The sequence below is a fragment of the Colletotrichum scovillei genome (genome assembly GCF_011075155.1).
Source record: "Colletotrichum scovillei strain TJNH1 chromosome Unknown Contig00002, whole genome shotgun sequence".
NCBI classification, from domain to species: domain Eukaryota; kingdom Fungi; phylum Ascomycota; class Sordariomycetes; order Glomerellales; family Glomerellaceae; genus Colletotrichum; species Colletotrichum scovillei.
The window spans coordinates 2,158,859-2,175,026 of NW_023336260.1; the positions used below are offsets into that span (position 1 = coordinate 2,158,859).

General features: G+C 54.3%; 3 protein-coding genes across 3 annotated transcripts; 2 read left to right on the forward strand and 1 right to left on the reverse strand.

The window, feature by feature from the left end:
• The first annotated feature begins 75 nt into the window (after window positions 1-75).
• HER10_EVM0003393 (platelet-activating factor acetylhydrolase) lies at window positions 76-3,620 on the forward strand. Its single transcript, XM_035473070.1, has one exon. It carries the CDS (start codon window positions 657-659, stop codon window positions 2,535-2,537), a length of 1,881 nt encoding a protein of 626 aa, XP_035337055.1. The 5' UTR covers window positions 76-656; the 3' UTR covers window positions 2,538-3,620.
• A 1,368-nt stretch (window positions 3,621-4,988) lies between these two features.
• Window positions 4,989-9,411, forward strand: HER10_EVM0002895 (uncharacterized protein). Its single transcript, XM_035472588.1, has 2 exons — window positions 4,989-5,989; window positions 6,090-9,411. Exons 1-2 carry the CDS (start codon window positions 5,894-5,896, stop codon window positions 9,096-9,098), a joined length of 3,105 nt encoding a protein of 1,034 aa, XP_035337009.1. The 5' UTR covers window positions 4,989-5,893; the 3' UTR covers window positions 9,099-9,411.
• A 1-nt stretch (window position 9,412) lies between these two features.
• On the reverse strand, window positions 9,413-14,439 carry HER10_EVM0011087 (glycosyltransferase family 28 domain-containing protein). The gene is made up of 4 exons (XM_035480527.1): window positions 13,642-14,439; window positions 11,903-13,577; window positions 10,971-11,845; window positions 9,413-10,896 (listed from the first exon to the last, which is right to left on the reverse strand). The coding sequence occupies exons 1-4, from the start codon at window positions 13,883-13,885 to the stop codon at window positions 9,725-9,727; spliced, it is 3,966 nt and encodes a 1,321-aa protein (XP_035337679.1). The 5' UTR covers window positions 13,886-14,439; the 3' UTR covers window positions 9,413-9,724.
• Window positions 14,440-16,168: the final 1,729 nt, after the last annotated feature.

Genomic DNA, 16,168 nt, shown 5'->3' on the forward strand with positions numbered 1-16,168 from the left:
CCCAATTGAGATGGGCAACGGATGCCATGCGATTGCCAACTGGGACTCGACTGTGTCTGCGATTCTAGACTGGATTCTGGGAGTTTAGCCCTTGTCGATAATGACCGCCCCCTGCCCGCTCCTCCAAGTTTCCACAAGTGATGTGCGCGCGTATGCTTTTGAAAGAATCCGGGGTTTTTAATTGTCAATGGCAGTTCTCCCCCAATGACGTCAGGCGTCCTTTCCGGACTCTTCGGTTTCACGTTTTAATCTCATAGCCCCCTTTGACCACCAAGCGAACAGAAAACGTCAAGCGTGCGGCGCGCGATTTCTACTGGGCCCCTTTACCGTCTCTTTTTTTCCTTTAGGGTTCCTGCATACTTCGTAGACACGCGCCATTAGGAATGCAAAGGCCATCTTAGGCCCCCCCCCATCCCGATCCCTCCTACCTACTTACCTTAAACCCGGGACTTCCCTCCTAGCTGTGTCTCCACGCTTACCCGCACCGCCATGACATCTAAATTCCACAGCAACCCACGTCCTCTTGTTCGACTTCCCCGTCAACGGGCATAGGATATCCCCTGTACCTCACTCACCTCTCACGTCTTTGAGGCCTGCTGAGCATCCTTTCCGATCCCGGCAGATTGAGGACTCTCTATCCCTCTCCTTCTCCGACAATGGGTTCAGAAACCAAGAAGAAGGCCTCCACCGAGGACAGGAAACGGCGATCTGACACGAACCCGCCCAAAACACTCAGGGAACGTTTCCTGCACTCCCTCCCCTACTACACAGGACCCTACGGCGTGGGATTCCTCGAGATCGAAGCACCGGTCCGTCAACCGCGCACCTTTTCGGAGCTCAGGCGCCACAATGTCCCGCTGCTGAGGCTCGATACCGTCCTCTTCGCCGTCTACTACCCGTGCACCGTAAAGACCCAGACGGACGACCACGCCGCTCCCGATCATGATCATGGCCAGCAGCAGCAGCAGCATCACGGCAAGAAGAATGGAAAAAAGGCCGGCGGTGCAAAGAAGCCGAAGCTCTCACGGGTTGGATGGCTCCCGCGTCCGCGGGTCCTCACCTGCAAAGGTTACGCCAAGGAGTTCAGCATTCCGCACCTCCCCGTCACGGCTTACATCGCCGCCACCTCCATGTTCACCAAACTCCCCGCGCTGAGAAACGCGAAGCTCGCAGAGCATTGGCCAGAAGAGATGCTGGGCGACGAAGGTCCGACGGGTCAGACGGCGAGGAACGAGGAGTCGAGCTCGCGCAAGAAGCCAAAGTTCCCGGTCATCATCTTCAGCCACGGCCTGGGCGGTTCGAGGATGAGCTACAGCTCCATCTGCGGAGAGTTGGCGAGTTACGGCTTCATTGTTGTGGCAATCGAGCACAGGGATGGAAGCGGTGCGAGGACCTATGTGAACCTCCCGGAACATCGGGAGGTGTCCGATAGCGAATCTTCCTTGGAGACGGTGAACGCCAAAAAGATCAAGAACAAGAAGAACGGAAAAGACTCCGGGCAGCACTACTGCGTGGACTATCTTTTTCCCAAAAATAACGAGCAGGACACGGCACCGAACAACGAACAGGGCGTTGATATGCAGCTACGCGCTGCGCAGATTGAAATGAGAATGACGGAAATTGAGGAGGCCTTCCGCATCCTTGGATATATCGACAGTGGTCGCGGGCACGAAGTTGAAGCCATGAACCTGAGAAAGAAGGGCAATGTGGCGTCCAGCTCCAAGGGGCTTACAGGCATCGTGTGGGATGACTGGAAAGATAGGATGTTTCTCGACAACGTGACGATAATGGGTCACTCGTTTGGCGGAGCAACGACGGTCGAAGCTTTGCGAACCGAGTCGCTTAGCTGGGTTGGTCAAGGCATCATTCTTGACGCTTGGGGCCCGGCAACGCCACGCGCAGGAGAGAACCCCAGTCACCGCGTTAAGAAACCGTTGTTGTCGATCGGATCGGAAGCCTTTATGCACTGGCAAGAAAACTTTGACAGACTTGTCGACGTCTGCAACGAGGCCAGGGGCGAGAACGCACTCACCTGGATGATGACGATCCGTGGGTCGACCCATCTCTCCCAGACAGACTTTGCAGTTCTGTACTCGACTTGGACAGACTTGTTCATGAAGACGTTGGTGAATCCTCTGCGAGCCATCTACCTGACGATATCACCGTCGCTCGAGTTTTTAAAGATCACGCTACCTCCGGAGCAGACGAAGTACAACACCTGGGTAGACGAGGAAATCTTGAAAACAACAGAGCCTCCAACCGAACCACTTGCTGTGGTGACGCACGATCACCGACCGGACGACCAATGGATCGCAGTTCGCCTCAAGGTGGACAACGAAGCAACTCTGCGGATAAAAAGATGGTTCCGACACAAGAATCGGGTCTTGATGGGGAAAGGCGATGGATCGGGCATGCCTTCGGGACTGATCAGCTGGGAGAAGGGCAATGAGGTTTGGATGCACGTGAGCCCGGACCCTGAGTCCGTGGAGGAGCAAATGCAACGGAACGAGCGGACGACGAGCCGGAATGCAGCGTAGGTAGGCTCGATTAGCATCGCGATGTGCTTTGTAGATCTGCATGTACTTCATGGGTTGGTTTAATTGGGTAGCGAATTTGGTTTATTGGCGTTTACGAGGCGTAACCGCACCCATGGTATCGGGATGCTTTGAGCACTTATGGTGCCCTTGTACGAGTAGGGTAAAAGGTTCGTCAGATAGGACACAGCCTGCGGGCGTCTGCTAATCAAGATACAAGCGATTTCTTGTTGCAAGTCGCTTGCATATTTGTGTGGAAGAGTTGCGTATGGTCCCTCAATTCAGAAACGTGATTCCAAAATCAGCAATTACTGGGCAACAGCTCTGCAGGCTATCGGGCGGTCGGACGGCCAAGCCATTGTCGATTCAAAGACGGGCTGGTAGAGTGCCTTTCGGCTTCAGCAAGAAGGTCCTGGAGCTTGCTCATAATCAAAGCCTGTGCGCTCTGCGCTTTGTCGTGAGAAGAGGGTAGCTTTGGTTTGAAGTATAAGGCGAGGCTCGGACTCCCTTGCCGAAGTGGACTAGCTCCAGGGACGCCGATGAACAGCAATTTTGATCGATTGAGCCAGGGGTTGCCCGGTACGGTGACGTGTGGAGAGCGATGGTGCCGCGACGAAGGGGACCAGGATTATGAAATCCACAGATTGAATTGTTGTTTGACCATCACGTCCGGCTGTGGATAACGTGGACGGCAGACGCAGGCAGTTGAGGGCAGGCTAGCCTTGTGTGTCATTCTGGCGTGGGCGTATGCCACAATGTCTCCTCGACTATTTTTGTCTCTTTTGGTTCGTTTCTCGCTTGCGTGCCGGCACCTTCTTTTCGGACGAAGTCGTTGTGTGAGGGCTTTGAGGCGAGCCAAGAATGGGAGACAGGGAGCCCATCGATCAAGGCATGCAGGTCGGGGTACTTGTAAGCGGTGGTGGTGGTGTGGGAGTGTTTCTGAGTGGACATTATGCAGGTGTCAGTTGATGGGATGGTGCAAAGTACGAGTTGTGCTGTCAGTGACCACTGAATTGTGCGTGATGGTTCGTGCCGACGAGGCGATCTTGGTTCTATAACAGAAATCATAAACTTTGATGACGAGAGACATGTCGGACGAGGGACTGATGTTCGTAGAGGTCTGTGATTGAAGTTTAACGGGCAGAACAGTCGCCAAGATGTCGTTGGCCTGGTCGGGTCCACATACATGGTCATCCACAGCTTCAAGTTCAGGTGAGGCGAGGGAATGGGAATAAGGTCAGGCTCTTGGCGGCGGGACGATGTGGGTTGCGGGCAGAAGCCACAAAGGACGCTACGCCAACGGCCGGGGATGGGATGCCCTGACGGCCTTGTTTCTCAGGAATGGAAGGCACGGAGGGAAAACGCTCAAACGATTGTGTGATCACTAATGTGTGGGGGAAACAATGAACACACCAGCGTTCCTGCTTGCTTCTTTCTTTGCTGCAAACAAACGTCCAACAGCCAGGGGAAAGAGCAGAGCCCCCCGCTTGCTCCTTCTCAAAATAGCCGGGTGGGTGTTAAGCTAGCCATGTCCCGGTGCTGATCGCCAGGATAAAATCGCCGGTGTTCGCTAACAGTGGATAAGGGGTGGCGTCACTGGCGTCTGCAGCGGTCCCCGGTCCAGCTGGAGCTTCTCCAACCGTCCAACACACCTTGAAAGCTCGTATCCAGCGTCGCGACTCAAAATTCCCATGTGTCTAGAGGAAAGGGAACGATCCCGAATCCCACCTCTCAACAAGGCCTCGCATGGCAAGCGGCATGAGAACCAGCCATTCAACCATCTTGCTGCGGTGAAGGGGCAATCCAAGACACCTTCTCCGGCTCGCTATTGGACAAGCCTCTTACTCTCGCCGCCACAACCACTGCTCCGCCGTGTAACACCACCCGCCAACGGATAGATGACATGCAACACCCCGATGGCTCTCTTTTGTAACAGGCAATATGACCACCATGACATGGCACGGCAAGGTACATTGTTCTAGCTGCCTGCTGCTAAAGTGCCTGCTACAGGTTCCGTTCCCGTCGTCAAGCAACAAAGTGCGCTGAGCAGGTCCTGCCGATACCTTACCTAGTTGCCAAGTTGTTGGCGCATCATGTCTCTTTGGTACCTTACTTGCTTACCTAGGTACCTTAGTCTTTTTCTTTGGTACTGGTTTTTGCCTACATCATGCAGCTTCTGTACTGTCCAGCTGAATGTGTGCCGGGACCTCTGCCCTGCTGCACCTGTTCTCGCTCCCGATCCTCAACTCAGACGTGCTCTGGGACGGTAAAGGGCTGATCACCATCCCATCTCACGTTGCCCTGACCTCTATGGGGTAAGCCGCCTGGTGTAGTGAGTCTGCACGATGTCGGATGGGAGCGGCTTACCTTAGCTAATATGCGCGTTGGCTACCTCACGCTCACGCCAATTGCCCATTGAGAAGGCATCCCCATGGTAGCCATCTCATTCCGCCAGTCCGTGTCCCGCTCAATGGCCGTGGCTCTTCCCGGTTGTTGTGCAGACAAGACCTGATAGAATCTGACCATGATTTGACTTCACTCAATGGCTCAAGGTGGTTGCTAAACGTCTGTGGTGTCGTTGCCATCTTGTTGGCCTTGCCCTCTAGGATAGGTCAAGGTGCTTGAGGTGTTGTAAACAAGCTCCAGGTCTGCAGTCTGCATAAGGTGCCTCCGATGACTAGGATCCAGCTCATCCCGATCTGCAGTTCCTTCTAGGTATTCCTTTTTCCCCGTCTCTTACCAGCATCAGCATCAGGACCAGCATCCCGCATTCGAGAACCCCTCTTAGTCTCAGCGAACCCCGGCTCCTTCCCACATATCAACCCTACCCTGCTCTTTCCTCTAGAATTCCCCTTTCGTAGTAACTGCCCCTCGCTGGACAATTCGAAATTTCCGCTTTTCCTTGGTTTCACGACGACAACGTTACTTTGTCGCACTTTCTCTCGTTGGCCTTGGCCTCTCCGATACCTAATTCAACCGTCTGTTGATTTTTCCGTCTCAACTTTTACGGATACTCGCCCACCTTTCACCGTCTTTTTTCTGGGCCACGCCTCAGATCGCGCGACGACGTCTCTACAACGTTAATTCACCGCCGCGCCCTGGGGGTTTTCGGCCGCAATTACACTTCGACAAATTGTTCATTGCATCACTTCTCAGTCTGTCACTACTAGCAAACGCCATATCAGCATCACGAAGAAATGAAAACGCAGAAACGCCTCCATTAGCAACGTCTCATCTTCTCTTCACCATCTGCCACACAAACTAGCTGGCTATCGTCTCCCACTTTTGACGCCACTACTCCACTTACGATAATCCACCTCCAAACACGCCTCGAGACAAGCACCACAAGATATCCAAGAATGACTGCAACGGGGGCTCAACGCGAGTCGACCAAGCCGCAACGCGGCCGGTCTGACAGCCTTCAGAAGATGTTGGAGCTGGAACACATTCGGAAGGTAGGCCGATCCCACCCTAACCTGACGCCTCCTACCACGTCGCATCCACACCCAATTTGGCTATGTTAGCTCCCACCCACTAACACGCTTCATCTTGTAGCTCGAGCGTCTTCAGGGGCATCAGTCCATGCCTGCGGCGACCCATCCTTCTCACCTGGCGTTTCAGCAGGTTCTTCAGCAACAGCTTAATCAAGGCCGACCTGCCCAGTCACCTCCGAAACTGAAACCTTTTCCTACCGTTCATCCCGCTCCGCCTGTGAAGCCTATAGCTCCTCTCCAGTCTCGCCGGAGGGAGTCATCAGCTCAACTTCCCACACAGAAACCGGAGCTACCACCTTCTGCTATGAAAGCGGTCCGCCGAGCAACAGCGTTGCCTTCTCTTTCCATTTCTGTTCCACCGCCCTCGAACGTCAAGTCTGAAATCGATCGCGGGTCGGAGCGCAAGGAATCGGTGGAGCATAAGCACAAGACAGTAACCTTCCTCGACGTCGATATGGTCGACGAACCAACTGCCGACGACGCCTCCTCGATTTGCCACTCACCAAGCTGGGAATCCTTTGGTCAGAACAAGAAGAAGGAAAAGAAAATCGAAGCCAGGATGCGCAAGAAGGAAAAGGAGCAGGCCGAGAAGCAGGCCGAGAAGGAGGCCAAATCTGTGAAGAAGAAGTTGGCAGCTAAGCTCAGCAAAGCTGGACCGAACACCAAAGCTTCCCCGCCAAGACCTCCAAATGCATCGAGGTCAATCTCTAGCCCAACCGTGTTCGTCAATGAGCATCTTCGGTCAGCCAGCGCCCAGGCCTTCTATGAGCCACCACCTTCAATCCGTCCTCAACATGCCAGACAACGGTCAGACTCGGTAGCCATGCAGCTAAAAGCTGCTTTGACAGGCCACAAGACCCATAATCAGTCTCACAACAATGATGACCAAGGCTTCATTGGCGGCTTGAAGCTGGAGCAGAAAAGACAGATTGACGCCGGCATTCCCTTTAGAAAACCTAACCCGCCTGCTTTCCTGACTGGTCAGAGGTCTCACTCATTTGGACCTGAAGTGAGGGTAACACCGCCAGCAATGACACCTTCAGCGTTGCCGCGTTCTTTCTCATTCGACCCGCAAGGAGAGCGACCTGACGAGTACGACGAAGACTCATACGGGCCCAAGACACCACGATCCGCTTCTATCAACACCTCTTCTTGGTCTCAGCCTTTAGTCTCGCCCACAGCACCGCCTGTACCTGATGTGAGCAACTTTCAACAATGGATGAACGGCACGAAGCAATCGCAAGTGCCCGCCACCGACGATGAGTTGGAGATTCATAACGGACTCAGCGAGGTTGTGGTTGAGCAAGAGCGAGGACGAAGAAGAGAGAGTTACGTTCACCAGTCTCGCCAACAAAGCAGAGAAAGATCTATGAACGGCTACAGAGACGAAGTTCGCGTCTCGTCTGCCAAGTCTCACTATCCTCCAGCCTCCAATCGCCCACTTCAATCTCGAGCGTACTCCTCTTCTTCAGAGAGCAGCCCAATGGGCTCCAACTTTCCTCCACGTAACGGATCGCTCTCTAGCCTTGGCGGCTACAAAGACCAATCAGCCTCGGCTGAAGATTTCACGCTTACCTTCCGACTTCCTTACACACCGCCAGCAGGCAGTCCCGGACAGCAGTCATTCGACCGGTCCACGTCTCAGGGACCACCCATGTCTAGAATGATGTCTAGAGAGATACCTTTGCCTCCCGAAAGATCGGCATCGCGTGAGAGGCATCCGGCTACCCCTGGAGCAGCCATCAGAAGCTTCAAGGATGCAGCCAAAGCCGCATTCCAGAAAGTGTCGACTCCAGGATCATCCAAGCCGCCTGTCTCCAATTATTTTACCAGAGCGGCGCGCGATACTACCATGACACCCGACTCAACGTCAAGCTCGAGGTACTCAACGGACGAGCCATCCCCTTTCACGGCCCCGCCTCGTCCGTTTGCCGAGTCTACTGAATCGACTTCGAGAGACTCATCAGCACGCCCGACACACAGATCTTCGATGTCTTCATGCGACGAGTCTTTGCCTTCTCCGTCACCCGCCACCACTCCTAACTCTTCAAGACCGCAATCCGAAAAGGGGTTGCCGCCTTTGGACGGAGAACTCGGTCGGGTCGACAATGAGACAGTGGTTGTTACGAATGACACACGGTCGTACAGGCTTTCTCACAAGGCAGCGATGCAGACGGCCTCTCCAATTGCTACGAATCAACGGATCAGCCTGCCCCCTCAGATTCCGGTCCAGAATCATGAGGCTCATCTCAACGAGCTTGAAGCCTTGGTGACGGAGAAGTTTGGTAGGCAGGCTAGCGTTGCTGATGCCGAGGACAGCGACTCGTCGCAGAGCTATCCCACTCCAACACACACCGACAGTTCGAAGACGTCCGCGATAGCATCCCCTCTTACATCCGCTTCTTTGACGAGTCCATACGATTATAGGAAGAATGGGCACGTTCAGGAAATTAGCAGCAACAACATTGAACCGGTACAAGAGGAAGTCCATAGCGTCGTCCAGCGTCACCCGAGCTTGACTAAGAGCCGCTCGAGTCCTGACCTCGCACTTGACACAAGTTTCCTTCCGAAGCTCAAGCATCAACCCCTCGTGCCCCGGTCTCTTGTTCCGCCACCGCCACCCCGTTCATCAAAACGTGGCTCTGTGAATAATTTACACGCCAAAGCAGCCTCGCAGTCTTCGTTCCCTGCGGATGTAGCTTCCAGGAAGTCTATTGTGTCCACCAAGGGGCCTTCGAATCCCTCACATTATCTCGAGGAAGCCCGCAAATCAATGCCGCCACCGCGATCCAGTCGCGTCTCACGTGCATCTATTGTACCTCCCAACGGCATCCCCGAGCCCGTTGCCAAGATGCTTGTGGAATGCTGCAGTTGCAAGTTCTTGCACGACATGCCGAGCAAAGTCTACGAATGTATGGCCAAGCCCGATAGCATGGTGGAGGACCGGAAGCTGGGGGTCAGCGGACTCATCTCCACGACGGTGAAGTGTCCATGGTGCGCTCACGGAATGACGACAAACTGTTGCGCAGGATATGCGGCAGTGATCTATTTGAAGGAGAAATTGCACTAAAAGTAAGGGGCAAAAGAAACACGAAGTAATGCAAGTTTGAAAAGGATAATACGACGATCGGGCTATACACTTGCTCTTTTTGCGATTGAGCTCCTACTGAGCCGGAAGGAAAATAAGGAACGAAAGTAGACGACGGGAAGCGGACAGTAATCATACTTGCCTGGCAAGTTTGTGTAGAGAATTGTATCATAGGGAGACTACATATCATCAGCCAGCTCTATGGGTGGAGACTGACTCGAGAAACCAATACACCCATTAGTTGTTACAGTTTTTTTCTTCTTCTTTTTTTTAGCTTTTTTTTTTTGGAATTCAAGTGACATCAAGTGAATATGTGATCCGATGTTCTCTTATCTTCATCTCATTATGGCCGTGCCTTGTCAGTCACTCAACCAATCATGCCGTATCGTTGAGGACCTCGGTTTCCTGATTAGGCCATGTCCCGAGTTCGAGAACCGCCCCGCTTCGCTTCTCCGTGTCGGATACGTAGTAGTAGAGAATATAAGAATCGGATTACGACTCGGGAAAACTAAAATGGTATCTCGGATGTGCTGTGCCATCTATCTATCCCCTCAAGCCCCATCATTGCAAAGGAAAAGAAAATAGAAAAGCAGGAAACCCTCAGAAAATCACTGGTAAGAGCTCGACCCTCCCGGACGCCCACTCATCTTCAAACTCTCCTCCATCGCCCTCCTCAGCTCCTCATCCTCCTCCTCATCAGCATCCGCCGCCACATCGCGTCCCTTGCCCTTTGACGCATTCCGTCGATACTCCTCCTCGGCAAGGCTCTGCTTCTTGACGTACTCCATCACGACATCCTCCTCCGTCCGCGCCGCGGCGTCCTTGTTCTGCTGCTCTCGGTGCGCGGCTTCCGACGCTTCAATCGCCTTGCGAAGTTCCTCATCCTCGTTTGTGTTTCCCTCCACGTGCTGCCTCTTGGATTCCTCCAGGATCCGCTGCAGCTCCTCGTCATCTTCGTGTGCAGGGGGTTGCTGCTGGGCAATCCGGGACTGCTCGAGGGCGCGCTGGAACTCTTCGTCATCGCCGTGCGATCCCTCGCCCGGCTGTACTCCCGCGGCTTTGAGAGACATGCTCTGGTTGATGGCCTCCTCGATGAGCCGCTGGTACTCCTCGTCGGTGATCTCCAGCTCGGCGCTCGTGAACGGGTCCTGGTCCTGGTTCTTGGCGTCTCTGTCGAGGGGCGTGGCCTTCTCGGCACGTATGTCAGGAACTCCGGAGCTGCGGAAGTGATTGACACTTGCGCGGATAGCCTGCTCGACCGCGGCGTCTTCTTCAGCGTTGCCGCGCGACGTTTCTGCGACGGATACACGGATGGCGCGCTCGAATTCTTCGTCCTCGGCGGCACTCATTGAGCTAGGCTCTGAAAGCGACAGATCCGACCTCGAGGAAGGAACAACGGCCTCGACATGACCCTTCTTCCACGCTTCCTTTCGAGCATGAAGCTGTTTCCTTTCCTCAAAGGACAGTTTTCTCGTGTGGGCCCAGCCCGTGACCGGGGCCGTGAGACTCTTCTCGGGCTGTCCGTAGGGGCCTTCGCCTTCGGCCTTCTGCTTCTCTCGCTGTTCCTTCAGCTTCATGGCCTGGAAGTTCTTGAGGTCAAATTTGACATTGTTCCAACGCACAACGACGTCTTCGCGCTCCGCAACACTGGCGCTTTCCATGTCCATTTGTCCCTGCTTCATGCGAGACGCAATGATGTAGTTCTGGACACTGCTAGAAAAGGCGTTCCGGAGAGTTGCATGGACACCTTGCATGGTGTACGCGGGGACGGACCATACAGCTGTATCAATTAGCAACAGTAATTCTTAGTATAGTAAGGAGTTTGGCACGAGGTATAGCACGGATTCAACTCACCAGATGCGGGCTTGAGAATCAAACCTCCAATGCCCTTGCCGAAGCCTTTGATGAGACCTATCCCACCTTCCTTCTCAGCGCCCTTGAGCGGCTGAGTAACAAGCCCACCGATGCCGTCAAACATGCCATAGCCGAATTCCTTGGCAGCTATTCTGATACCGCTTGCCAAGTCCGTCACCTTCTCGGGCGGCCGCACAGTGTCATCATTGTACAATCGAGGGGCATTCCGGAAACCCCTTGCCAAGCCGAGACACACGTTCATTGGTGTCTTCACACCGGTAGTAACGATGCGACTAACGCTGGTCCCAGCTGCTACGGCAGCATCGACACCCACGTTTGCAGGCATCGATTCTTTGAACGACCTCTTCGCCGGACTGTTGGGTGGTCTTACTGATTGAGTTGTTGACGCATGTTCTGATGGAGTAGTTTCGCTACGAGCAATCGACGCACCATCGGGAGGGCTGAAAACCATGGATGGAGCAGTGGAAGCCGTCTGAGACTGGGTTAACGACGCCGAGTCTGGCTGTGGAGACTGCGGCAGCGTTGGGGTAGAGCCCTCCATTTCCATGAGGCCCAGCTGTGTCGAAGACTCCGATGCGTGCGTGCTTGGAGCCGTAATTGATGCCTTTTCGCTCTGGTGTAGAGATTGCTTACTTGAGCTCTGATGAAGAGACTGCTTGCTCGAGGAGGCTTCCGTGAGGGAGGGTGTAGAAGGCTCAGGCGTCTTGTCTCCTTTGCTACGGCTCTTGAACAGCTCTCTGGGGAAATCGGCTACAGCCATACCGATACTGCTAAGATCTGCGACGAGCGACGTTGAGACTGCGGAAATAGGATCCCACGGCTGGCCCTCTGTGATGTACTCCTTGGGCCGGTAGCTGCGAAATGTTAGTTTTCACTTTGTGTGGAGTGACTAAGGGGGCGCGAGTACTCACAGCTTGAGATCAGAATACTTGATCAGGCCCCTTTCTACCAATACCGCGGCAGCCATGGGGCTTAGACGGACCTTCGTCCTCCTTACACGCCAAGCGGCCGCCCGACTGGGCTCAATAGAGCACCTAAGTTCGTCGGTGTCCAAGTGATCGTGGAAGCTCTTACCACCCAAATCAGTACCCTTCTCCTCGCGAATCTTGTGACCAAGCTCCTGGGCTCTGGCCTGTGTTTCAGGCTTGATGGCAAACTTAATGGCCTCCGCGAGCTTGTCTCCCGTGAGATCCTTGTAAGGAATGGGATCCGGCCCAGCACCCGCCCTCGAGACCATGGCTCCCCAGAACGGCTGGTCACCAAAGAACGGCACAATGATGGTGGGCTTGCCTGCCTGGATACCTGCGGCAGTCGTTCCTGCGCCACCGTGATGACAGACGGCCGACACGTGCTTGAACAACCAGTCGTGGGGTACATTGCCCAGCATGAAGACCCCTTCCGGAAGCCCAACATCTTCCGCACCTAGGCCGCCCCAGCCCTTGGAGACCAGCGCGCGTACGCCTGTCTGATGAACAGCATCGAAGATCATCCTGGTCAAGGCATTCGGGTCATCAACCACGATAGAGCCAAATCCAATGTAGACGGGAGGTGGCCCAGCAGCCAAGAACGCAGCTAGATCAGGTTCTGGAGTAAACGCCGAGGCCAGGTTCAAGAAGTAGAATCCTGAAATGTCGATCTCGCGACCCCAATCGTTCGGTTTAGGAATCAGTGCCGGAGACCAGCAATACGTATAGGGGATTCTTAATCTCGTCAACACACCCGGGGCCCAAATCAGCGACATGGGTTCCAGATCCAGCGCCTTGTCTCTGAACCTATTGATGACGTCGCCGAGGCCCTGCCATGTCATCATTTCAACCAACGCGTAGGAAACATAGTTGGTCATGACCGTGTCGGTGTTTGTCGACTGAATGTTGGCCAGCGGGTGAGGGAAAGCGCGCGTAGGCGTCCACGGCATAGTGAACATTAGGTGCAACGGAATGCCCATCTTCTCCGCTATGTGAATATGCGCAAAACTTGGCGGGTTCGCAATGATGGCATCAGCCACGAAAGGTTTCTGCGTCGGGTCCCCAGGTATTCCATAGTGCTCGTCCAGCGGCTGGTCCTTGGCATGCGGTTTCGGTGGCGGACCCAACCCGTTGCCCGCCTCGATACACGAGCGCCAGCACCCGAGCAGAATATCTTGAATTCCCCTGCGGCGCTTGCTAACCTCTCCGCTCTTGAGCGTGTCGAAGCCGGGCATCAGACCGGGGTTCTTGACCATGAAGGCCATGAGCTCGGCGGGGTCGCCACCGATGCAGAAGAACTCGAGCCCATTCTCCTCAACAAACTTTTGGAACGTCGCGTGCGTGGCTATTCGCACGCGGTGGCCGTAGGTATCTTTCAGCACCTTTCCGAGGGCGACAAAGGGCTGGACGTCGCCTCGTGAGCCGACAATCTGGATAACGACGTTGAGCTGAGGGGGAGGGGTCTGGCCCGGCTGGCCTCCGAGACTCGGGGGGATGTAGGCAGGAGGCAGGGGGGCCTGGGGTCGCTTGTCGGCGAGAAGCTGGTTTCGTAGCGTCGGGGCGAGGATCTCGGCCAGGCGGTTGCCGCTCTGGTTGATGTTAATGTTGACTCGGCCATCCCCTAGTAGTACTTGTCAGCGAATCCTGTGGTGTGAGCGACGTTGGTGGTAGGAGTTGGACGTTACCTGTTACATTGGCGCCGGCTTCGAAGCCCGCCTGGTTGAACTGCAGCTGATCGGGAAGGTCACCATAGGCCGGCGGGGCCTCGGTCTCGGCCTCCAGTGAAGGCAAGCTGAATCCGTCAGAGACGAGGGCGTCGGGAACCTCAGCGCTGTCCGTCCTGTTGAGGTTCAAATCGCTGGGCCGTCTTGGTGGCGGGGGAGGGGCAGACGAGCTCGCGCCCGCTTCTGGGTTCTTGACGACCGTCATTGCGGGGAAGGTCAACTCTTCGACTCGTCAATCGAGGGGGGAGCAGGACCAGTGACGATGTCGAGTGGTAACGGAATTTTTTTTTTCGAAAGTTCAGGTCATCACGGGGTGGCTGGTCGCAGATAGAAGCGGCGATGTTCGTAGCTATTGTAGTGGGATTGTGGACGTTTGAGAGCTTTCGATTGACAAGGGCGCCTTCTCACCAGCGCAACAAGCTTAGTGACACAAAAGAGGGGCAAGCAAGCGTGGCAAGATAGGCAGTTATGCGTGTGGGCAATTATATTGCTGAACAGGATTGTTCTTGAGTTGGGTTATGGGAAGATAGAGAATATTTAGAAGGTAGGATCAGGTGCAGTGACAAGCGAGGTGCTGGAGCGAAGGCTGGCAGCATAAGTATTCAGCCCCGTTTCATCATCGGAGCCAAAAGCTGAGATGATCAAGCTCGTGAGAAAGACCCTGGAGCTTCAGTGGGTTCGAGGGTCAGATTAGAGGTGGGGTGGGTGCGGATAAGGGGGCCACTAGCGACGTCTCCGCCAGGCTTCGCAGATTCCCAGTGGCCTCCACTGCCTTGTAAGGTGAAGCAAATGGGCAACCAGGAGGAGGGAGGTAACCCATATGAGCACCGCCCTACGCAACCATCCGAAAAGTTGCATCAACAGGTTCAACGCCTCAGTTCAAGCGAACTGGACTGGGGCGACTGGCACGGGGCGCTCCCGGCTTGAATCTCCATGGGACGGGGGAGACAGAGCTATGACGTCCACCTCCCTCTTTGCAGCATCATTCGTCCAATGGCTTGAGGACGTGGGGGAGGAGAGGCGTTGAAGATCCTCCAAGAAAGATGGCATCGGGTAGGCCAATGACGGGATGCTTTTGATGGGACGATTTCGAGGAGGGCCAGCTGGACCTGGTTCTGGAACCCCGCACAGCCACAAGACTCAAGACCAAGAGGTGATGGGTTTGGAAGACAAGGGAGGGCCCGCTCATTCAACACGCGTCTCAGGCACGAGATAATGTCTATGGAGTAATCCAGTAGAGGTTTTAAGGAATGTTTCGACGTTTGAGCGACGGGCCTACGTTTACCGTTAGGCAGCGACTATAAGTTGTCTTCCGGTTCGCTGGTCAGTTGTAGTCTTGGTAGGATACTTTCAGGGGGACCAAATAAAGATGGACCAGGGTCCGGGTCCGGGTCCGAGGGACGCGTGGAAGCGTGGAGCGTTGGCTGTACGGTCATGATCCTATTCTCCGGTCCCAGGGCAGCTCGGAGGTTGCTTGCGTCGAGGCAACGGTCATATGAGACATCTGAGAGTCAATGGTATTGAAAGTTGACCGCCTATTTCATACCCATGAGAAGGTTGTTATTAAGAGTCAAGGCTCTTTGCAGTTGGAAAGAGCCTTTTGACATTAGGCGGGATCAGTCCAAGCTGATGGTTCGTCAAAGGCGTACTATATAAGTAGGTATGGCCCGCGACTATTTTCCGGGTTACAACAGGCCCCCAGGTTGAGAGTCGAGTGGTGTAGAGTGCGGCAATGCAACACAAAAGTCAATCAGGCAACAATAAACTCTTCAACTCCACAGGCTATACTTACAGAACCTACATCTCATCCATCGTCACCAGAATCTACTCGACCAGCAGCTTCACATATTCCTAGGTGAATACGACAAAGGTAAGGATGAGAATAAGCAATGAAAGTATTCAGTAGACACTGAGTACAAAAGCAGGAACAAAAGGGATGAACAGCAAGTTAGGAACACCAAAAATAACTACCACAAACCTGCAAAAAATTCGGTTCTCCCCTTCCAGAATCGAACTAGAGACCTTTCGATGACAACGTAACCATTACAGTCGAACGTGATGAACCAACTACACCAAGGGGAGGAAGACAGCTAAGCTGCTCTCGGTGAATCGCTGCAGGTTTCTGGCAGGTTTGCAAATAAGTATCCATCCGCGGTGCTTTTGTGCGCGGGTGGATAACAGAGTGGCCAACCGAGTCATCAGCAAGAGAGTGGGAATTGGCTGACAAAGATTATATGGGGAAGGAGATTCGGGTTGGTGGGGACGGGCATTTCCTCCAATTGCAACTTACCGTGGGCACGCGCACGCGGGACCTCTCTAGTCACCTCCCAAAATGAGTTCGGAAACTGGCTTCCTCTCACGTGTCCCCGTGCGACACTGGATGAACGGCTATTGAACCGAGCTCGGTTTCTGCTAACTCAGGACACAGGAAGCCTTCATCTTTCTGTGCAGAGTTCTTCGGAGCAATTGGTGCTGTAGAAAGACTCTC

What these genes read in the sequence shown, in the direction of transcription:
- HER10_EVM0011087 (XM_035480527.1), bottom strand. Translation starts at nt 13,885, where the DNA reads ATGACGGTCGTCAAGAACCCAGAAGCGGGCGCGAGCTCGTCTGCCCCT. An exon ending in AAGTATTCTGATCTCAAGCT is followed by an intron (nt 11,846 to 11,902) that starts GTGAGTACTCGC and finishes AACATTTCGCAG; the next exon opens with CTACCGGCCCAAGGAGTACA. An exon ending in GATTCTCAAGCCCGCATCTG is followed by an intron (nt 10,897 to 10,970) that starts GTGAGTTGAATC and finishes TAATTGATACAG; the next exon opens with CTGTATGGTCCGTCCCCGCG.
- HER10_EVM0002895 (XM_035472588.1), top strand. Translation starts at nt 5,894, where the DNA reads ATGACTGCAACGGGGGCTCAACGCGAGTCGACCAAGCCGCAACGCGGC. An exon ending in AGCTGGAACACATTCGGAAG is followed by an intron (nt 5,990 to 6,089) that starts GTAGGCCGATCC and finishes TTCATCTTGTAG; the next exon opens with CTCGAGCGTCTTCAGGGGCA.
- HER10_EVM0003393 (XM_035473070.1), top strand. Translation starts at nt 657, where the DNA reads ATGGGTTCAGAAACCAAGAAGAAGGCCTCCACCGAGGACAGGAAACGG.